The 13035-nt window shown below is 36.9% G+C and overlaps 1 protein-coding gene across 2 annotated transcripts in view; it reads left to right on the top strand.

Annotated features, from left to right (window-relative positions):
• ras (Inosine-5'-monophosphate dehydrogenase ras) overlaps positions 1-13035 on the top strand; it is a 142068-nt gene that overhangs the window by 122447 nt on the left and 6586 nt on the right. For both annotated transcript variants that reach the window (XM_090385041.1, XM_090385042.1), the window contains one exon: positions 10049-10132. In XM_090385041.1, the coding sequence (XP_090241167.1) occupies positions 10049-10132 (84 nt within the window). The remainder of the gene's footprint in view (positions 1-10048; positions 10133-13035) is intronic.

Below are 13035 nucleotides of genomic sequence, written 5' to 3'. Positions count from 1 at the left end.
AACTCACAATTTATTTCAGCCAAGCTGCAATCTAATTCATTCCTTTCTTCACATGTCCTCCTATTTACGATATCCTCAAATTTTTTTCCAGCATACGGAACTCATTGCAAGCCCTTCCTCAAATTCATCCCTTCTATCTATTTTAATATCTTGAATTTCATAGCAAATACATCTATGATCACTTGTAGACCAGTCTTCTTTAACTCTCCAATTCCTAATTCCCACAGCAACATTAGATAATATTGTTAAATAAATATTTGACTCCCACTGCGTATTATTAAAGGTAGAAGGCTGGCCTTCTACATATTCATTTACTATATTCAGTCTCATAGCTATTAAAACTTCCTCCAATTATTCTCTTCTAGCATTTCACTCCATACTCCCCCATGTTACTGAGTTTGTATTACAGTCAATGCCTACCACAATTCTTTTTCTACATAACACTGATTAGAAGTTGTAATCAGTGGAAAATGGTCAGTACAGATGTGGAAAAGAGTAGGTAATACAGCAAACTTTTGAGAACTCCAGCACTACTTAGATGAAAGAGCCATCTACAATCACATGCAGTAAGTAGCCAGAGGAAAGCTAATTGCAAAAAATACAAGGCAGGCCATAATATGGAAGCCGGTTCAGAAGACTAAGCAAGGCAAATAGCCTTTAGAAATGTGGAGTGCATCTTCTTGAGTTTCTTCAGACTTTTTTCCCTGGAATTTGTCCTCAGATGAGTAGTAGTTTTACTATATCTACTGGATGCATCATGAATAATCACACCAATAGAAACTTTACTGTGGAAAGATCTAAACCTCCCAAACACTTCCTCATTCTTTTTTTTTTTTTTATGAAACCCCCAAACACGAAAGGTATCAAAACTTAGTACCGTGCATGGGTTGAAGGAGAAGTATGGGGGGAGGGGGATGCTGGAAACTTTGCTCTAGAGACTAAACATGGGTTTCACCACTTCAAGCCTCCAATAAGCAAAGTGGTGGTATTTCGCTGGTTGACAAGTCATCTACCACCTCACGTGATCTCAGTTACATTCTCAAGACATCCATTTCAACTTGCAGTCTGTCAAGCTCCACTTACCTTTTCTGACTGAATCCCAATTATCAGTTGCCTCTATATCTAATTATTATCTCTATATCTAATCATCTCTATACTAATAATTCCTTTCACTTCAAAGATATTCACTGTAAGAAAACAGTAATTTGGAATCTTCTCTGGCTTAAAATCTCTCCATTCCATTCTGTTAGATTCTGTTGTCTCTATCCTTCTCTCAACTCCACTAATCAGTTTGAACCCTTTGACTTCCTCTCTCTGGAAACTGTATTTTCTCCAATTCAATTTCTCTAATAGCGTGGTAATTTTCCTTGGTGATTTTTATGTTAACAACTCCAGCTGGCTTCAGTTTTCTAGTTACAAGGATTCAGTTGGTTGAGATGCTGAAGCTTTACTAATGATCTCATGCAGATTGTTTGTTTACCTGTTAGAATACAAAACAATCCTAACAAACAGCCAAAACTCTTGACCTTTTTCTCACGATCAACCCTTCAAAGTACATGATTGAGGTGAGTGGTCCTCTAAGCACCTTATATCATAACTTGTTGATGATGATCTCTTCTCTAATGGAGAAACTCTCTCATGGCCATTTAATGTCACAAGAATGTCAAATGGGATGATCTGTGTGATTTCTGTTCCTCTTAGTTGGATTACTGTTTTAAATCTTCTGATGTCACAGTTTGCTCAGGTAATGCCAGTGAAATTATTCTTGTAGGAATGAAATTCTTTATTCTACACTCAACTTTTAAGTCTTGTTCTTTATTTAAACCATGGAAGCCTGTGAGGCTGTTCAAGATAAGAATGTTGCATATTGCAATTGGTTTGCATCCAGATCTCCAGGTTTGCTCGGAGCAATATGGCCTTAGTTGCTAATGCTCCTAAAAAAAAAAAAAAAATCCAGGTTCACTTTTTGCCTTCTAAAGTTCATAACAATTGTAAAGCAGTTACTAATCAATCCAAACTAGATTTTGAACAGACTAAGAGTAAAAAGTTTGCTTCTTGTTCAAACAGTATTTGAGCATTCTGGCCTCTTGCCAAAGTTACTGGCTGCAACTTTTCCCATCTATATTCTGATAGGTCTGTTGCCTCCTCAGCTGAAGATAAAGCTGACTTCAGCTGAGGAGGCTGTAGAAGTTTATCAAATTGTATTGCTTAATGATAAACCACCTCTTACTATTCCCAGTACATTATACTCAATACCTCCTGTGGTCTTCTGTCCAAAGGATGGTCAAGAATTTTTGAACAGTTTTGATGCCAAGAAAGCTCCAGGGATTTCTTCCCTTGTTCTCAAAACCTCTGCTCCTGTTGTGGTGCCTTTTTTCACTTTATTTCACTTGTGATTTCCCTTTCTGCTTGGAAATTTGCTCATATCTAGCCAGTTCCTAAAAAGAGTGAAATCCTTCCCATTGCACTTACCTTTTACTCTTTCCAACGTAATGGAGAAATCTATTAATTTCCAGTTCCTAAACTGTTTCAACCTTCCATCTGATCAATGATTGCTGCTAAGGATTCTGTCAGTATTGAACTACTGTTGATATACTGCCTTATGTTATCCATCTATAGACAAATTCAGTGGAAAACTGTAACTCAAGCATTTGCTTTTGACAGTTATAAGATTTTCGGTTGTGTTTGGCATAAAGGTCTTCTAAACAAGCTTTACTCCATCTTATTGACTGCAAACTGTTTTTTTGTAATTGGGTATCCAGTTTTATATCTGACTACTTGCTGTGGGTGATGGTAGACTTCTCTGTCTAACTTTTTCACTCATGCTGAAGTTATCCAAGGTTTAGTTTTTTCCTCTTTATTAATGACCTTTTTCTACTGAGTGGAAATCCAATCCATAGTTTTGCTGATGATAGCACATTACATTCCACCTTTTTCAGGAACCTTGCACTGCACAAACAGCTCCTCTTCTTGAATGTCTTATAATGGGGGATATTTACTGGAACTTGTGGGTTGGTCACTCGTACACTAGCAAGACTTTTGTAGATTTATTGGATGACTGTTTTTTGCAGCAGTATGTTCGAGAGGCAACCAGAGAGGGTAATACTCTTGATCTGGTTATCAGCAGTGATCATTCATGTATTAAGAATTTGCAGATAAAGGAAGGGTGGTAATCAATGGGTGCTGCTCTTCGTGGACTAATGTTATTAGTGGAGTCCCACAAGGTTTGGTGTTAGGTCCACTGTTGTTTTGTATATTTATCAATGATATTGATGAAGGTATATCAGGCTTAATGTCGAAGTTTGCAGATGTTACAAAGGTTGGCAGGGTTGTTAATGACAGTAATGGCAGTGTGCTACTGCAACAGGATCTAGATAATTTGGGCAGATGGGCTAAGAAGTGGCAACTGAAGTTTAACCTTGAAAAATGCAAAGTACTGCATATGGGTAGAAGTAACCTCAGAGGAATGTACCAACTGTGTGGTACTGCACTTAAGGTGATAGAAAATGAAAAAGACCACCGAGTAATTGCGCAGTCAGATATAAAATTTTCTGAGCAATGCAGTCAGGCTGCAAGAGCAGGTTATGGGGTTTTGTCAATGATGTACAGGAATTTTGCTAACAGGGAAAAGGAGTTGATTATCCCTTTGTATAAGGCAATGGTCAGGCCACACTTTGAGTACTGTGTACAGGTCTGAAGGCCTCATTTTAGGAAGGATGTAGATTTGCTTGAGTATGTACAGAGAAGGACAACAAGATTGGTGACGGGAATGAAAGGATCTTATTACCAAGAGAGGCTTAAGTTCTGCAAATTGCAGTGGCTGGAGACTAGGCACCTGCGCGGTGATCTGATTGAGGTCTATAAGGCCTTGAATGGGTTGAGCACGCTGAATTCTGATGGGATCCTCCCACTTGTTCAGAATACGAACCTAAGGGGGCATAAATTCAAATTGACGAAAGACAGTTGTAGAATACCACAAATTTAATCAAATACACCAACCGTTTAAATAAACTGATTTAATGATAAAATAATACTGGATAGTATACTGAAATGATACAATAAAAACTGTAAAATAATAATTTACAAAAACATTTTACTTTACAACAAATAAAATTGAATTGATGAATTTAAAATGCATTATAAATTTAAAAGTGATAAAACACCATTGAAGCTTTTGGGGGCATCCGCCTCCTTTCTCAACAATAATGAAGTTAAAGCGACACAACCTTAAATATCAGGCTCGCGGCACACTTGTCTGACCAGGCGCATGTTCAACACTCCCTTCACGTGTGCTAGAACCAGAAATGGTCTGGGAGCGTGGCACATTAAAACGTTTGTCTCTGGCAAGGACTACAGCCTCCAAAAGGGGGTGGAGCTGAACTCCCCTATCTCTATTCATACTATTGTTATCAGATGACCCAATCCACAAACTCTCCAGCCACTTGTGGTCCCAGAATCTATGCGCCCGGTCAAGGATGACAACATTCTCAGGGGATACCTGATGTTGTTTCTACCAATAGTGCTCGGCTATGGCGGACTTATTGAGTTCTGCGGTCTGTATAGCTCTCGTATGTTTCCCCAGAGGGTCCTTAAGTTGTCGCCCCCACGTACCGTTCCCCACAATCCAGGCATTGGATCTCATATACGATCCCACTACTAGAATCCCTAGTAATGGGGTCTTTGATCTGTGACACCACTGTGTGCAATCTCCGACCCGGGAGCTGCACACAGCGTGTCTGAAAGTCACGAAGCATCCTCGCAATGCGATCTGACAAGCCCGGATAGTAGGGAATATAAACTGTGGTAAGTGGTGCAAGCAGAACTACCTGATTATGCTCCACTTCTCTATTATATTTATCAATGACCCTCTGGGGGTAACCACATTTTCATAAGATCTGTCATAACTTGCCTAATTTCTTTCTCTCCCTTCTCAGAGGTACTACAATGTGTCTTCACCCTACCCATTAGTGCCCTAGCCACACTATTTTTATGTTGGGCAGTCTAAGCCAACTTATAATGGCTTAGACTGCCCAACATATTATTGGCCCCTACACATTAATTTCCTATAGACCTTAGTTCTAAGCCTGGGCCCTTCCCTGTACACCATTATATCCAGAAATGGTAGGGTGCCGTCTACTTCTACCTCTGAGGTAAATTGTATGAAAGGAGAGAAACCATTGAGAAAACTAACCACATCTTCCTCTCTCTCCCCTTTTTTACTATAGTGAATGTGTCATCCACATCATTTCCACTTACGCATAGGGAACTCCAACCTCGCAAAAATCCTATTCTCTAATTCTTCCATAGCTAAGTTTGCAATAATAGCGCTGATTGGAGAATCCATAGCTGTGCCGTGAACCTACTTATACATCACTCCTTGAAATACAAAGTACTTGAAAGACATAATTCAACACCACAGCATATCTTCTGGGACTGCAAGTGGCTGGAGAGTTTGTGGATTGGGTCATCTGGTAACAATAGTATGAATAGAGATAGGGGAGTTTGGCTCCACCCCCTTTTGGAGGCTGTGGTCCTTGCCAGAGACAAACGTTTTAATTTGCCATGCTCCCAGAGACCATTTCCGGTTCCAGCACACGTGAAGAGAGTGTTGAACATGCGCCTGGTCAGGCTCACAGCACAGCTCACATGTGCTGTGAGCCTGATATTTAAGGTTGTGCTTGAACTTCATTATTGTTGAGAAAGGAGGCGGATGCCCCCGAAAGCTTCAATGGTGTTTTATTGCTTTTAAATTTATGATTTTAATGCATTTTAAATTCATCAATTCAATTTTATTTGTTGTAAAATAAATCAGTTTTTGTAAATTTATTTTACAGTTTTTATTGTATTATTTCAGTATACTATCCAGTATTATTTTATCATAAAATCAGTTTATTTAAACGGTTGGTGTATTTGTCTAAATTTGTGGTATGTATAACCCCAACCTTAGAGGCCTTTTTGCAGATATAGTTGTAGAATAAATGTGTGTAAATTTGCCTTTAGCCAGCAGGTGGTTAATTGCTGGAACAAACTTCCATCTGTCATTGTGGAAGTTGATAGCTTAAATAAATTCAAGGAGGAACTGGTCAAACCTTTTTAGATGGAATTGTTGTGTGAATTTTTTTTTGGCTGATGCTACATAAACTCATACACTTGCTTTCTTGCATTGCATTGCATACCTCTATTACTAATTCCTTAAATGCTAATCTCCAGGTAATTCTCCACTGGGGCAAAGATAACTTAGTTAATTTTAGTCCTAAAACTCTGTTCTGTTTCTGTATCTTGTAAAAAGGAGCCTATTGCTACTATGCTTATTTCCGATGACACTCAGATCGCTGGAAAAAATCACATTTCTATTAAGGATTACTCCCCAATGTCTAATCTCTCTTGGCATACGCACATCACAAATATTGCTTCCTCTCCATCTAAACTGGATTTTCTCTTTCGTTCTTGGCTTTTCTTTTCTTCTACATAACTAGTCACCCTATACAAATCTTAAATCTGCCCTACTATGGAATATTATTTCCACATCTGCTGTTGGTGCATCCAAGCCTCTCTGACTGCTAGAATTCATTAAAGAGGGCATTTGGGTTAATTAATGACATCTCTTACAAAGTCTCTCCTCTCTCTCTCTATCACAGATATTCTGTTTCTGCTGCATGCCTTTTCTATAGATATTTCCATGGTGCTGTTCTTCTGAATTGGAATCTATAATTCCCAGTTTCATCCAAAACAGTCCAAACACTTGCTGCAATCAGTTGGCATCCATTTACTTGTCTGACTTTAAAGCCATGGATCCAACTTTTCTTCTTCCTTAGTTATTCCTTCAGCTGTACTTTCTGGAACAACCTTCCTTCATATGTATTTTTCAAGAATTACAATCTACAGAAATACTGATGTTACCAAGTATCTTTTCTCTCCTCAGCCTTCAGCCTGTGCATGGTACCAAGTACTGTAGGTTCTAATACCTCCACATTTGGGGTTTTCATAAAAAAAAATAAATAAAAATGCAGCCAAGAAGGTGGATTGACACTGATGGAATATAAAGATTGCCTGGCATAAAATGGGATGTGTTCAATATGGTTTTTTTTTTTGGTTATGATCCTATCTTACCAAGATCATCAATGCAAGAACTACTGTTAGATGAAGAAGAAATGCAACATCAGGATGTAACAGAATTAGAAATATGGGTAGACAGAAATTTTGACTATTGACTATTTGGTTACTTTTTGAAAAAGAGATTAGTCTCCTAGTCTTGAACTTAAATTCACTTTAGATCTATTAACAACTTGTTTACAACTGTTGTGGTCTTCAATTGAGTGGCTTGAATTTCTCTTCAGAAACTGCAAGCCAGTTAACATTGAAGTACATAACTGAATGCAGGAGTAATGTTTATGGAATATACACTGCATGGTTGTAGAAAAATAAAATATTTAATTCTAAGATAGCTACTAGAGTGAACTTACATTAGCAGAGGTAGTTTTTAACTTGGAGATAAATAAGCAAATCAGCTTAAACAAATTTGGATATTAAGCCATACATTGAACTTGACACTCAGTTATTTGGTGGCAATAAAGCTTAGTCTATTTACATGTTGTACAGCTTGTTATAGGTATGTTAGACTACCACATTCATTTATTGATATGATTTATCCTTATCCTGAACAGCCTTGATGGTTTGGTTTTTTTTTTTTTTTTTTTTTTGTAAATGTGATTTAGATTAAGGATGAGAATTTAGGGCATAATGAGAAATAAAGGGTTTTCAATCCTATCAGAATCATTTAGTAATGATCTGCTGATCAAGTATTGGATCAGAAGATTTGAAACAGTAGTCCAATTAAGGAAAAGAGGAATATCAATTTGGCATTGATATAATGCCAAATGACATAGCAAAGAATGACTCCACAGTGAGCTAAAGTTCAAGAATCACATAATGAATAATTGAGGACAAATGAGACAAGTAGAAACTGATAGTTGATATTGTCAAAAAAAAAGAGTAAGTGGAGCTTAGAATAGTGTAAGTGTAAATCGATATCATTGAGATTAGAACAAAGATCATGTATATGAGTGGCTAAAGATCCAGGAATGGCCATGATAAGGCACTGCTACCAAAGCTTCCAGTGCATATCATGTTGTTTATCTTTGTCTATCACCACAGCTATTGTAATTGTGTATTTATTATTTGGCATGCAATGCTAAATTTAAATTAAAGTGGTATTTGCATCAAAAACAATGTCTGAAAAAGTTATGGAACAGCATGTGAATAACTTTACTATAGGGACAATTGTGATAATATTTGAGGAAAGACAATTGTAGATTAGATGTTTTGTTTGTTTGTTATTTGGTTTTTAGGAGCATTAGCAACTAAGGCCATATTGCTCCGGGATATGCGGTGGTCATTCCTTGACCTTTCCGCATACTCCGTATTTGGTGGTGACGGGCTCGAACCCCGGTTGTAGATTAGATGTGTGGGTGGTTGATAGTTGGAACAAACTTCTATCTGTTGTAGTGGGGGTCAGTAACTTTAAGTTCAAGGCAGAACTAGACAAACATTTGGAGTGAATGGATGGGTGAAATGTGAGGGGTGTGTGGTTTTTTTTTTTTTTTTTTGGCCGATGCTATATAAGCTTGTTTTCTTACATCATATCTGGAATTCTGGGTTCTAAAGTGGGCCAACAATTGGGCTCACCTACCCTATACAACATCAAAATCACAGCTCTGCATAAATCTAAGATACACCCTGGCCTGGCATATGCGAGGAAGCTCACAATGTGGAACTTAATCTGTGCTCCGCTGCTCTCAACTTCGTTAATATCTGGGAAATTGTAGGCTGGAAAATCCCTGGTAGAGCCCTTAGAAACCGTCCAGTGCTCTGTGCTAACCTGTAGAAGCTCTTGACCTTTAACGGCACTTTCTGAACAGCATCATCGGCGTGCTGAACTCCGCAAACATTGATTTGGATGTGTGGTCCAGAGATTCTGCCTACAGAGAAGAAAAGTGCAAATCCATAGTCAAGTGCAGCCAGCATTCCTGCAATTGTCAGCTGAATTAGTCAACTCCCTCCCAGTGAAAGTTTCCAGACTGTCTATAATAACTATAAAATCTATATAATGCAACATAAGCTCTGTATAATCAATCTATTATATAATAACTATATAATCTATATAATGCAATGTAAGCTGTGTATACTCTATTAGCACTTTGTGTATTTTATGTATTTGCTGTACTCGCATAGTTTATGTACTGAATGTAATGTGTCTAGTTAATTGTGAGATTCCTCTGGTTTCCTGTAGCAGGAATAGTATCCTACGTTTCTATGAATAAAGAAGTTTATTATTATTATATGCCATACTAATGCTAATACCACTAAAATTTATGGGGGGAGGATCTAACACTAAACCATGTAACAACTGCAGAAAATTACTATTGCAGTTAAGAATTAACTTGGCAGAGTTGATTTTGCACTTATGTTTCAAACCATGAAATAAAAAACAAAACTCTTATTCAGCATTGTGAATGCATAACCCCCTTCCCATGGAGATGCTTGGTGTGGGTATGCATCTTCTTTGGTGGGGAAGGATTGCATTTGTATTGCTGAAGATGAGCATTGCTTTGTATTATTTTTATTTCATTTTGAATATTAGATGGCTTGGTACATAAGGAGCAGAATTGAACCTCATTAATTAAATATCTTTTTAAATTGAAAACTCCCACCAAAAGTTAAGTGTGGAGGGTCTACAGTATGGGAGGAAGAAGTTCTTGAGTGGCAAATGATTTTCTGAAGAAAGAGAAGCAACCATGGAAGTTGCTGATCAGAGCTTTCACTAATTGGGAATCAACTTCAGTCACTTTGTTCATTAATTTTTACTACTACTGGATGTCTATCCAGTGACAGCAAAAGATTGGGCAAGAAATAGTTCATAATTGTTCACTGTCCTTTGTGTATTAGACCATCCACAAATTTAAAGTGAAAATTGTTCATTTAAAGCGATATGCTTGACATACTGAAACTAATATAAATGTTATTATTGATAATTTATTTGTAATTTTAGGGAACAAATGTATTCTGGAAAACTAAGATTTGAAAAGCGAACTATTTCGGCACAAGCAGAAGGTGGGGTTCATGGTTTGCATTCGTAAGTATCTTAAAAACTTCATGTGCTAATAATAATATTAGATTTATTAATAAACTAATTGAAAATATTTTTTTAACTTTTTAAATTAATTTTAGACAAAATTCATTGCAACCTTGGACGTGATCACCATGTTCAACACACACACACACACACACACACACACACACACACACACACACACACACAAAAGAGCATTTTTTGGCTCCACTGAACTATTTTCTATTTCCAAATATCATAAAGGACTTGAATGACAGAAATTTGACAGGGACTATCCTGTGATGGGATACAGTCAACAACTGGTTTGAGTCAAAATTTTCTGAATTTTATTTGAGCCAGTAACAAAAGCTAGTGGACTGTGTCAGAAAGTGTGGACTTTCGGGGGGGGGGAGAGAAAGGGTTTGTTTGTTATGTTATTTTATTTGGTTTTTAGGAGCATTAGCAACTAAGTCCATATTGCTCCAGGATATGGGGTGGTCATTCCCTGACCTTTCCGCATCCTCCGTATTTGGTGGTGACGGGCTCGAACCCCGGTCTAATCAAGAAACGTGTGCTACGCACTGCTGCTCCTTCCCACCTGGCTAGAGTCGCCTAGAGAGAAAGGGTTTTTACAACTTTCCAGCATTCCTTCTATGAGAGGCTAGAAACTTTTCACTCTTCCCTCATACAGTAAACTATTTTGAATCCAGTACTCTCAGGGTTTGAGGTTATTGGATTTTACAGAGCAATTTTAAAGGAGAGTACACATTTTAAGCTAAAACAACTGAACTTATTTATATCTGTAAACATTAATGATGACTCTCTTGTCCTTTTATTTGTTTAGTTATTCATGAAATAGGCTGTTATAGTAGTCTGGTCTCTTAAACTCATAGTAGTGTAATAAATAACCAGGGCAACTTGTTGCAAAGGCAAGATTATTCTCCCTTGTGAGGATTAAAACCGTTGTATTATCTGTGCAATTTAAATCCTTCTAGATTAAAGGACAAAGATATTCTTGCAAACACCTTATAAAGAGAAAAATGCCACTTTTTTTTTGTATGGATTATTAAAGATAAATGTTATCGTTGACACAAGTGCCAAATTGCTATCTTTTTTAATATCTGTATTATAAAATGTTATTTTTTTTTAAATTTTTATTTTATATTTTTCTAAAATGTGTGATTTAGAGTTGGAGTTTACCATATGTTTTGGGTAAAGACCACTGGAAACTGTCAAAAATAAATCTGTGCAGTAGAACCATGATTGTCCATCACACCATTTACCGCCAGTCTCTATTAACCGTCACTTAACCCCACTATGCCATAATGCATTGTGATATTGGCACCATGTGTCACTCAGTCTTTGTTTACAACTCACAGTATACGGTTGCACTTTAACCTCTTGTTTCATATTTTAATAATATTTATTTAGTAAACCCATTGAAATTATGTGAAATGTAAGCAAGTAGTGTTGGGATTATCACAAAAAATTGAAATAATCAATCATCCAAGAAAAGGTGAAAGTGCTACAAGTATAGCATTAGTTTATAGAATAGGAAGAACAACAGCAAATGATATAAAGCCTGATGCAGACAAAATTGAAAACCACATGTTGAAAATGGAAACCACTGATGGTAATGTTAAAAGTCGTAAAACAACGAAGCTTGTTAAAAATGAACAGTTGGATACTGCAGTGTTTCAATGGTTTGTTCAAAAACATAGCCAGGGAATTCCATTGTCGGGACCTATAATAATCGCCACTGAAATCAATAAAATAACTAGGCGGAGATCCTTCATTCAAGGCTAGCATCAGATGGTTGGACAAATTTAAGTTTCGCCATGGTATTTGACAGTTGATCCAGGGTGAGAAGCTAAGTGCAGATAGCGCAGCAATTTCTGTTTATCATGAAAATGTGTGATTTAGAGGCAGAAGGAAATAGCTGATTGAAGTTTGGTTAAAAACCAAATATACAACTGTGACAAGACCGGCCTTAATTGGAAGGCACTACCTCAAAAGACACTGGCCACAATGACTGAACATATGGCACCAGGATATATAAGATGCAAAAAGATCGCATCACTATAATGATTTATGCTAATGGTTGTTATAGGAAAACCAAAAAAGCCTACATCATTTAAAAATATTAATTTACATGCTTTGCCAGTTACATATTTCTCACAAAATAATGTGTGGATGAGCCAAGATATATTTCGTGATTGATTTCCTAAAATATTTGTACCACGTGGTGGATCACATTTGGTGTCAAAAAGTTTACCACAATATGCAGTGCTACTGCTGGACATTGTGCCTACTCGTTCCACACATGTATATGATTTAAAAAGCAATGATGGAAAAATATCATGCCACTTTCTGCCAGCAAACACATGATTGAGAGTATGAAACATTATTGCAAAATGTTCATTCAAAAACTTATTTTAGCAGAAAATAAATTAGATATGATAGAGTTAAAAGATGCAATTGTCAATGTCGCTGATTCCTGGATGATGTTCCAGTTCAAACAATACAAAGAAGCTGGAATAAGTTGTGGCCAGAAATATATTCAACTGATACAGAAACCATTCCAAAAGAAACTGAAATTTTGCCTAAATTTGAATATGTTCCTGGTTTTAAAATATTTCCATGGAGGAAGTAAATGATTGGCTGGATATGGACGGCAGATGTGAAATTTTAGATGACAATGAAATTGTGCAAAGAATGATGCCAGTTTCAGATGATTCTGAAACTGAAAAATCTGCTGCTGATGGAACAATGAACATATAATTAGCCACTGTGAAGCTGAAACATGTCAAAGTGCATTGAATGATTCAAGGTAAAGAAGCAGCAGATGCTACGCAAAAAAAAAAGTGTTACTTTTGTGTAAAATTCGTAACCTTGCCTACAAAAAGGCTTGAAGGGTATTGAAAGAA

This window comes from Mastigoproctus giganteus, chromosome 11 (genome assembly GCF_048544385.1).
Source record: "Mastigoproctus giganteus isolate SK-2022 chromosome 11, ASM4854438v1, whole genome shotgun sequence".
Classification (NCBI taxonomy): domain Eukaryota; kingdom Metazoa; phylum Arthropoda; class Arachnida; order Uropygi; family Thelyphonidae; genus Mastigoproctus; species Mastigoproctus giganteus.
Note: the sequence above shows the minus strand (reverse complement) of the source record. Positions and strands in the feature narration are given on the sequence as shown.